Raw genomic sequence first — 10,083 nt, forward strand, 5'->3', positions numbered from 1 at the left:
TGCTTCTGGCAGTATCTCGGCCCTTGTTCTTTCTCCGGGTGACATGACGGCTATGCACCGAAAGGTTGTTACAACTGTACATCCGAAGGAGATTTAAAAAAGTGTTTTCATCGGTGAGGGACCTATTGAATTGGTGAGTCCTAAGGACTGGCCTCTGCAAAAAGACAGACATGGATGTAGTCCCTGTCAGTTGCCTCACTTCGTTACTTTGAAGATTGGACGAAGTGGAGTATGTGTGGGACACAAAGGAGACACGCACGAAAAACATCGTCAGTTCGTTAATGACAATTGACCTATCGTTCTATTCACAACCCACTTTAAAGGCTTCGCATTTTGAAAGGACAAAACAGTTACGTGACATTTTGCGAAGGCCAACTCACCAGGTGTCCACCTCAGACGCCACCACCAACTTTTTTCGTAAATCCACTCGAAGTTATCCCGTTTTTCAGGTTTGCTCGACTTGTTGACAAACTTGGTCCCAGTTATCCCGTTTTTCAGTTTTACTCCACTTGTTGACAAACTTGGTCCCATTAGATCCTTGCTTCTCATAAGGACAGACTGTCTAATGGATGAAAAATGTGATCGAGAGCTGATATCCAGAAGACACTGCCCAGTTGTGAAGCCGCGAGTGTCTAAGGTAGCAGACGATAACTATTAATGGGAACAAAGCCATATTTCTAACGCTTTTATAGCGGACCGATCACGTGACTAATTGTATGCACCAGAAGCTAAGAACTGTGTTATCACGCAACCAGAAGAACAGCGTTGACAAGTCAGTCGACAAAGGTAGTTTGTATACTCATCCTCGCTATGAGGGCCAATTAGAGCGCGTTCGTCGGCGTGAACAAGCACTGACAAAGCAAATCACTTAAGCCTATCCAGAGACCAGCCAGCCAACGCGATTATCGTTTTGGTCAATCGCTAGTCCTGCGGCTTTAGCTGGTCAAACCCCGAACCTTCGGGATGTTCTCACTCTCTCACCGTTCGACATAAACGTGACCCGCCTGGCCTTTGTTGAAGCCTCATGGATCAGACGATTTCAACCGTCATCAGAGACAGCAACATCATTATTGATACCGTACAACCACAAAGTTTATCCAATTATACTTAAAGCCTCAGAATAAAGAGAAGAGGGAAAAGTAGGTGAGCGGATTCGAACAATCTGTGTTTAGAAGTCCCTTTATTGGAATCAACAGGCTCGTTCGTCGATAGCAGCTCGGTTGCGACGTTATCGATTATGATTTGTATACAGCACCTGTAGTCGAGGATGGCTGTAGCTGGTCGAATAACTTTATCCAACCGGACAGCGCCAGGAGACAGAAGTCAACCGAGTCATGTGACTCCAAATAGCCATACGTGAGCGTTTGCCTCGTGTAATAAATGTTCAGCCCTTTTAGGCCCAAGCTGCCATGTCGCATTAGGGCTGAGAGACTGCCAGTCGGGATGCTGAGGTTGGGTTCGAACTACGGACCTTGACCTTGAGCTCGAGTTGGACCGGGGGAATACATTGAATAGTGGTATCATTAGCGGCCTTCTAGCTTGCATTTCCGCACCCAGACTTGGATGTAATCGCGCCTACATTAACACAACAAACTCATCCGAAATGTATCCCATTATTCGGGCTAATCAAAAGACCGTTATATCGTGAAATATTTTCTAATTTGCCTCAGTACATGCTCCATCGACTCTGTTAGAGAAATCACAATGCCAAGTTAATCGATCATCGCTAGATGATATGAAGTCGACCGGATGCAAGACTATCTAGACTCGATGAGACGACGTCCGGCGTCATGAGGGAACTCGCCGTGGCCTCCGAGGTTCTGGAATACTTGGCTGCATGATCACATATCACTGGATCTGCTTAGTGGATCTAGTTGGCGGATCCACTACCGCTAACTGGCTTTCGCTTGCATAGTTAGTGAACGGGCGTTCCATCGCTTGAAAACAACAACTTGAGAGTGGAGCCAAATGTCACTGACGAGATCGACCAAGTGGCCAGAGCACGACTCACCGGAAAGTCCGTGGTTCGAACCCGGCCTCTGACTCTCGACTTCCCCTGTCTAGGCTTGGGCAACCTGGCAGTATCCGAGCCCTCGTGCCTCCTTCTGGTGGTATGACAGTTAGGCTCCGAAAGGGTGCTGAATGATTTTTTTTTAAATGTCACTGGCGACCTAGTGTCGACTGATAAACGCCCCACAGAAAGAAAAACGCCAAGTGAGCTTCGCATTAGTGGGGCCAGTCACCTGCTGGCTTACTACCAACGACCATGTGTGTGTGTGTGTGTGTTATACACCAATAGAAACTCCGTTTGAACAGGCACCGTAAACTCAATATCACAAAAAGACCAAAATTTGGTTCCACAATGACTGCTGACAAAGAATCCAGGAGTCTCGCCCCCAAAAAATTGACTCACTGCTGGGAATCAGTATATTACCTCTTTTGCGGTGAAACCACTAGGAATGATCAATATGTATGTATTTATGTATGTAGACTATGTGATCGCTAGTAACCAGGGGGAGTGATTGCTTTATCTCAGTCAGGCCTTGATTGTGTCTGCTTTTCAATATTCTCTTGGGGCTCAAAAGTTTTTCAGGACTAATCACCCACTGCTCCTGAAAACAAACCTTTTCCACCACTTTACGATTCGCGTTAGAGGTACTGTTATTTGGTGGCTAGCTTTATTCTCGTGCGACCCATTTGTGTAGCGTTTTCTGGTGACGTCACACAAAACAGGGCGCTTGCTTCTAATAATATCTGGAATCCTTTTTTACTCTGCGATTGGTCAGCCAATTATTTTAAGTCCCATTCTGCGATTCCTGCCCAACCAAAATTACAGCTGCTTTGGAGTGACCAGTTGTTATAAACTGAATAGATTTCAGGCCCTTTTTAGGCACTTTGTGAAATTTTTCCTCACAGAAAAGGTCGAGTTACACAGCTGTTTCGTTCACTTAAGCAAAACTGGCATAGCTCTTGTCTGGATATAGCCCATATAAACCCCCACCATGTCACTGATTCGGGAACCTTTGCTAACCGTCCATGTCGCTGTGACATTTTGCCTACACGGATCGAACGATGCGGACCTTTGTTTTTGGTATGCCTGAAACCAGACACGTTTGGTTCCTCCCGTTTAAGCCGTAGCAATTGTTCAGCTGTAACATCCTTTTGGTACCTAATCGCTATGTCACCCGAAGGAAGCACCAAGGCTTCCTGATTGGCCAAGCCTAGACAGGAGCAGTCGAGATGCAGAAGCCGGGTTCGAGTCATGGATCTTTCGGTCAGTAATTCCGCGTCTCTAAAAGTCGTTCAACTGTAGCACTCTTCCGGTGCCTAGCTGCCGTACCATCCAAAGAAAGCACGAGGGTTGGGCTACTGCCAGGTTGCCCAGGCCGAAGCAGAGGTCGGGTTTGAACCACGAACCTTCCGATCAGTAAATTCGCGCTGTAACCTCTTGGTCCATTCCGCCCCGCGTCTCTACCACTGAACCATCTTGAGCAACATAGTCACGGCCTATGATGGCAACCAAGGTTGTCCGGATTGTTCTCCCAAACGTTCTCCAACCCAAGAGGCGTCACCTTTCGGTCAATGTTCTGCCGTATGAATCTGTTCAGAGCACGCACACTTTAGGGGCCAAATGCACCAGCTGATTGCAGCACTGTGCTTGTGGGTACCAGAGTAAGAAGTACACTTTCGTCTTTTCGTTGTGATGTTCCCTCTCGGCATCATTGTTCCGATAATTGTACTGGCGTGCGCGTGTGAAACGCGTACCACGTGAACTGCTTGATTGTCATTCAAGTGAATTCCCACGAGATAATGACATTTTCAAAGAATCGCGGTTTCCTGTTTGTTCCAACGAAGATTTCGTCCCGTCAGTGAAGCCAATCTTTACTGACAGGCCGAAAAACGCTGATCTGATCGGTACTGACCAAACGGTTAAGTGTTCAACGACTGACTGAAAGGTGTCGACGGCTGGAAGCTTTGAATTTCATGAGATACAAACCCGTGATGATCCCCAACGAGGAATAAAACAGCTGCGCATCTGTTCTACTCGATTTTTCAGCATAGAATGACTTCACTGACAAGTTGAAATCACAATCAATCACTATGTGTACGTCATTTTAAATTGACAATTGGTTGTTGTTGTTGTTGTTAGAGGCCGTAGAGGGACGGACAGTGGCGAAACTCGACAGTGAGAGAACTGCTAAACAACTCCTGAATCACAGATCCTGGTACGAATGGACACGAGCGTAGTCGGTGCTCGCTTAGCTAAGCGCCATGTTGTACTTATCTTGAAATAGTTTCCATTCCTAGCGAACTACACTCATTTGCAAGCAAATTGGGTTTTGCGGGAGACTCACCTGGAACCCAGCTGAATCTCTTGTTTCTGATGTTTCCAGGCACCAGGCCGCTCCATGTTTCAGTTGGCACGATATTCGAGATATCACGATACATGTATAGACGTAATGCACTAGTCATAAGGTTGCTGACAGCCCATCTGTGTTCCAGGTGGGTCTCTTGCAAAACCAAATTTGTTTGCAAATGAGTGTGTTCCGCTAATTTCGTGCAATTTTGGTTCAAGTAGAACATGAGGTTGACGGGGACTGCGCCGAAACCGGTCGTAGGCAGTGGAACGGTTTTCAGTCTCCATTTCTGTTTTTCCATATTTTTGCCAAATATGCTCGAGGTAACTCAGTGAAAGATCTATGGTTCGAATCCACTCACAGCATCCCCAGTCCCCTGTCTAGACCGCATGACAATTTTTCCAGCTTCTGGTGCTTCCTTCGGGGATGGCTTAGCAGCGAGCACTGAAGCTGTACCGTTACTATTTGTTGCCAGTAATTAATTGAACTCTTTCCCTCATCATCCCACCGTTTTTCACAGTCTGTCCGACACAGCCAGCCCGTAGTCGAAACCGAATCGTTTGTTGACGAACACGGAAAACTGATCAAACGCACTGTGAAACGCTCGGAGGTGACGACCACCAAAACTGTGAGTGAGCGAGTTATCGCCAGTGAATGGGAACCCCCGGCTCATGTGAGTTACACTCCCGACGATCGTCCTGCCTTTTCTCTATGGTCCACGTTCTTTTTTGTGCCTGGCCGTAGAATTCTCGGCCAACCTTTTTGGCAACTGTCGACTGGGAATCGAACAACTGTTCGCGAAGAATTTTCCGCCAATATCACTCCCCCCCCCGCGTTTGTTTATTCTGTTTCGTTAGTCACCTATTAGTCACCCACTGGTCCGCCCCTCAGGAGACTAGTGGCTATCATCGGACAACTAGCCGATCAATAAATAGTTCGATGTCATTGGCATAATGCAATGAAATTCTTCCCTATTTTCCAATTGTGTGATTGACTGCGGTATATCACTACTCTTGAGCGCCGTGTAAACGTGAATGCAGTCGTTTTTTTAATCGATCGGAGCGGGCTTAACAATAGTCTGATTTTCCCGAATTTTTCTTTTTACTTTCATCAAAGCTGCGTTGATCAATAGATCGGAGTTAGTTAGTATCAATCTCGAAATTTGTTCATCGGTAGGTGGAAAACGGATTGAAGAACTAAACACACTGTCCAATCGGGCACAAGATTCTGTATCACAAGGAGTAACGCGTTTGTAAGGACAAGGTGTAAATAGGGATGGATACAATGCGTTTTTTTCAACTCGGGACAAAATTAGTCCAGTGCCCCGTGAATGGCCTAATCTTTTTCTAGATATTTCTTGCAAACCGAATTGTTCGACTTTCATGCTCGAAATTTAACTGCCGTTTTGGAGTGCCCAACTCGGAAACTGGTCCGAAATGACTGGAACATCAGCTGAGTCGTTAGAGTGCGAATTTACTGACTAGAGGAAGGTCCGTGGTTCGAATCCGACATCTGCCTCACGACTTCCCCTGTCTAGGTTGCGGCAACCTGGCAGTATCCCAGCCCTCATGCTTCCTTCGGGTAGCACGGCAGTTAGGCACCGAAAAGGTACTGCAGCTGAACGATTATTTTTATTATTTTTTTATTAAGGCATAACTTAGCCTAGCTTAACACGAGGCACAACTGGGCACGTACTTGTTTGGTTTAGTGTGGCATTCCCGTGCAGCTGCCCTTTTAATCGGTGGGTCAGCGCAGCTGGATGCGTGAGGTGTGACAAACACGTGTTAACTGCACGTTGCCATGTTATGCGACCTTCGGATGAGAAAATCTGGTGTTGCCTTTGAAGATAGCCTACCCGAATTACCGAATACCGTTCAACGTCCGGATGCTAACGTTCAGTTTTACATTTTTGAGAGTATAACAAAGAGTACATCTGTTCGTGAGCGGAATGGCAAACGCACCAGAAGATTTGTTGGAACCACCGAACGAGACATACTTCATCCTTTTCAGTGCGTCCCAAGTATTTCCATTGAAAGGAATGCATTGAACCGAAGAGGCCAGACAGCATGATCGAAATCTGGTTCGAATGTCGTTCGAAGGCTCAACACACCTTATCCGAGCGACTGATGTGCGTAGACTTCACTCCAATACACAGAAATTCTAGCCAAATAACTTCACGGGCCTCGTACATGATCCTTTGGACAATGTTGACGTCGGCCTTTGAAGCACGGCCTAGACTTAGTGTCAGCCTTTGGAGTGCATGTTTGGCAGTTCATCTATGTCCATCTGAGATTATAACCACTTCGATTACCCCCCCGCCTCGAAGTGGACGAGATCCAGTTCCTGGTGAGATGCGACGGCCACTAGACGGTTCACCTTTCTAATCACTAGCTGACTTTGCAGTTTTTCTTTGAAAGGATAAACCGTGTTTTAACTCAGTACAGACATGTCTACACCGCCGTACCCTTTGTATGGCCAAAAAATCGTTCAGCTGTAGCACTCTTTCGGCACCTAACTGCCATGCCGCCAGAACGAAGCACGAGGGCTGCCAGGCTGCCCCAACCTAGATAGGGGAAGTCGAAATGTAGGGGTTGGATTCGAACCACAGGCCTTCTCGTCAGTAAATTCGCGCCCTTACCACTAAACCATCCCGTACCTGGCAGTCTAGGTGGAAACTGGATGTGCGAACGTCTTTACTGCGTGTTTGTGACCACGTCTTGCAACATATCCAACCACATAGGAGGTTATGAGGCGTACACCGGAAGCCCGGCTTGTTTGCGGGCTTCGTCCCGTCTGTGCTTGGCTGGAGACGTTGCAAGAAATGGCGGCTAATCGATTTAAGTGGCGTTCGTGCTGTCAGTTTCTTTCCAGATTGTCTGATTGAGCGGTTGGAGGTGTAGGCACCTCAGAATGCTTAACATAGGCCAGCACTAGGTATCCTCCCTCCCTCACTCTTTTTCTCTTCTTTTCACCCTGGGGCTTTTGTTATAATTATATATATAATTTCAGTGGTCTCAATAGGTTCCCGGGGTATTCTGGGAAAATCTTCAGAAATCCGGCCTTTTTGGTATTGTTGGCCACTTTCAGGAAAACAGTCAATGTGGTCGTGCGGTACACAGTTGGAGAGACCTGTTGACACGTTTGTAAAAACCGGTTATTTAACGCGACTTTTCTCATCTTCACCATACATCTGTTCTGATTAATGTATGTTTTACGCCTTCAATCCTTCAGACCAACGGGCACGTTTCCAAAGAAGATCCGGATCAAGTGCGTTTCTATTGATTTCACTTCCCAAGCTTATACGTGTCGCTCTTGACTGAAATGTTGGCTGACAAGGCCACCATGACTGTGGGTTCATTTTAGGAACCCTGTAAGAAGCGTTCCGGTGCTTCCCTCTACGATAAGGCCATCTCTACAAGCTATAATCGGACTGTCGTGGCAGTATTAATAATAACATTAAAATCGTTCGGCTGTAGCATTGCTGTCGTCCAACTAGAAGGCGATATGAGAGCCAGGTTTGGGTTCGAACCACGAACCTTTCGGTCAGTAACTTTGTGTCCAACCTACCTCGAGCTCTGTGTTGGTGGTAGTAGATGATGTACTTGGACCAGATTTCATTGCAACTAATTGGCCCGGAATTAGTAGGTAGTTGAGGAACGTTAATGGTTCGTTCACCAGTCACAGCTGAATACTACTCAATGTATGGTTTCTATTAGTAGTATATGATAGGATGAACCATTTTATCCAAATCGGAGCCGTCACGTTTGTCTGCCAAGTGTGATTGTCCCAATCGATCAGGTTGCCCGTTCAACACCTAACCGTCAGCTGTCCAGATTTTTGGCGAAGAGTATAGTAGTATATAGTAGTAGTAAGTTAGGTAGTTGAGGAACGTTAATGGTTCGTTCACCAGTCACAGCTGAATACTACTCAATGTATGGTTTCTATTAGTAGTATATGATAGGATGAACCATTTTATCCAAATCGGAGCCGTCACGTTTGTCTGCCAAGTGTGATTGTCCCAATCGATCAGGTTGCCCGTTCAACACCTAACCGTCAGCTGTCCAGATTTTTGGCGAAGAGTATACTAGTATACAGTAGTAGTATATAATATATAGTATACATATAGTATATAGTATATGTATGGTATATATATAGCATATATATAGTATATAGTATACATATAGGATATATATAGTATATAGTAGTATATAGTACCGAATAACAGTGATTTTCAGTCAGGGTCGAAAGAACTCGGTCTTCTTGGGGAAGAAGGTCGGTTCATCGTAAATTTTCTAATACCCAGATTAACGCTTCCGTTCCCAATTCTATTGTCTTCGCAAGTGTATTTGTTTCCCGCACTCGTTCGATTTTTGCGGATCTTTACGGATCTGTAGTGTACCCGGCACATAGAGTGGTGATTAGTTTACTTGCCGGCAAAGTGCAACTCCATAAACCACACGCGATGCGGCGGTCTGTGCCAATTCAACGCGTCCAATATGGGAACCACGGCAGAAATTCTTGTTTCGACAGACATGCTGGTTGTGTGCACTGCACTGTTGATTGTACGGCACGAATAGTGAAAAGCAGTTGGGGAATAGAACCGCCAGCACAGCTAATTAGCACGCTAGGAGTTATGCGAAGTAACGATAAAAGGGAGAGATCTAACTGGTGGGTGGTGGTGGTGTGCCTGACCTCGCACCCATAGTTTCTATTGTGGCTACCTCATTCCTCACTTGTGTGGCCTTTCTTTGGACTTGTCCTCACCTTTACTCGAATGGCAATCATGCTGGTAACTTTGTCTCTTATCCCTTTCAGGCACTGAACAAAGCCATCATGGAAGTAACGAACCTGGATCAAGATATTTCGGTGATGAGCAATTGTCTACGAAAGCTGGAACTTCGATCGACCCAACAGGACAGTGAACTCTGATCGCTTGTCACACGCATGCATTCAAATGGTCCCAAATGCCTTCTGGTTGATTGACCCGCACCATTACAGTTTAGTCCTCGTTCGTTCGCTCACTCGCTTCCTGTTCATCTTTCCGATATCGTGAAACTACTGTATCATCAAATCATCATCTTGTATGCCTCCGTTTTGTTTAATTTACAGAGATATGTCCCCCCCCCATCCGCATCATTCTTTATTACATTATTATTATTATCACTATTCTCATCATCGCTACTGTTCATTTGACTCCATCTTCTATGAGGCTCCATTGCCTTTTTGGCCGTAGGTGATTGTTAGCTTATCGCTGAGTCACAGGTTTTTTGTTTTCCCTTGCTTTCTGCTTTCTTGGATTCATCCATCCATCCCTGTCCTGTTTGGATATCTATGCACCGATACACATATATACATCTTTATATGATGAACAATCTTGCTCATCCATTGTCCTCCAATTTGACTCCCCCCTCCTGTAAACCTACCTCTATTTGCGTGCGTCGGGCGTTGCGTTTGCGATGCCCGAAGGCAATCAACGCCCGTTGGTCGACAGACGTTACATCTGTACCCCAGCTCTACCCATCCGGTGAGTTTTTGAAGTTATTCAACTTTTTGTTCTTTGGTCATCATCGACAGCATGACATCAGTGTTCAGCACCGATGCTTCGCTGCCGTACTGGTTGTACATGGGCTGGGATACTGTCAAGCTACCCACGCCTAGACAGGAGGACGATTAGGGGCCTCAACCAAAGCCTTTGGCTCAAAAGCCTAACCGCAAGGCAGCGGTG

At 46.1% G+C, this 10,083-nt stretch overlaps 2 protein-coding genes across 2 annotated transcripts in view; one reads left to right on the forward strand and one right to left on the reverse strand.

The window, feature by feature from the left end:
* The window catches only part of T265_09392 (hypothetical protein), a gene marked incomplete at both ends in the record, with an annotated part of 5,995 nt that extends 1,584 nt beyond the window's left edge, over nucleotides 1-4,411 (reverse strand). The window contains 2 exons of the mRNA XM_009175436.1: nucleotides 381-562; nucleotides 4,356-4,411. Of these exons, the coding sequence (XP_009173700.1) occupies nucleotides 381-562; nucleotides 4,356-4,411 (238 nt within the window). The remainder of the gene's footprint in view (nucleotides 1-380; nucleotides 563-4,355) is intronic.
* Nucleotides 1-9,881, forward strand: part of T265_14822 (hypothetical protein) — a gene marked incomplete at both ends in the record, with an annotated part of 63,586 nt that extends 53,705 nt beyond the window's left edge. Inside the window, 3 exons of the mRNA XM_009175439.1 lie at nucleotides 4,879-5,031; nucleotides 7,590-7,625; nucleotides 9,621-9,881. Of these exons, the coding sequence (XP_009173703.1) occupies nucleotides 4,879-5,031; nucleotides 7,590-7,625; nucleotides 9,621-9,881 (450 nt within the window). The remainder of the gene's footprint in view (nucleotides 1-4,878; nucleotides 5,032-7,589; nucleotides 7,626-9,620) is intronic.
* Between the last annotated feature and the right edge of the window lie 202 nt (nucleotides 9,882-10,083).

The sequence above is a fragment of the Opisthorchis viverrini genome, assembly GCF_000715545.1.
Source record: "Opisthorchis viverrini unplaced genomic scaffold opera_v5_272, whole genome shotgun sequence".
Taxonomy (NCBI): domain Eukaryota; kingdom Metazoa; phylum Platyhelminthes; class Trematoda; order Opisthorchiida; family Opisthorchiidae; genus Opisthorchis; species Opisthorchis viverrini.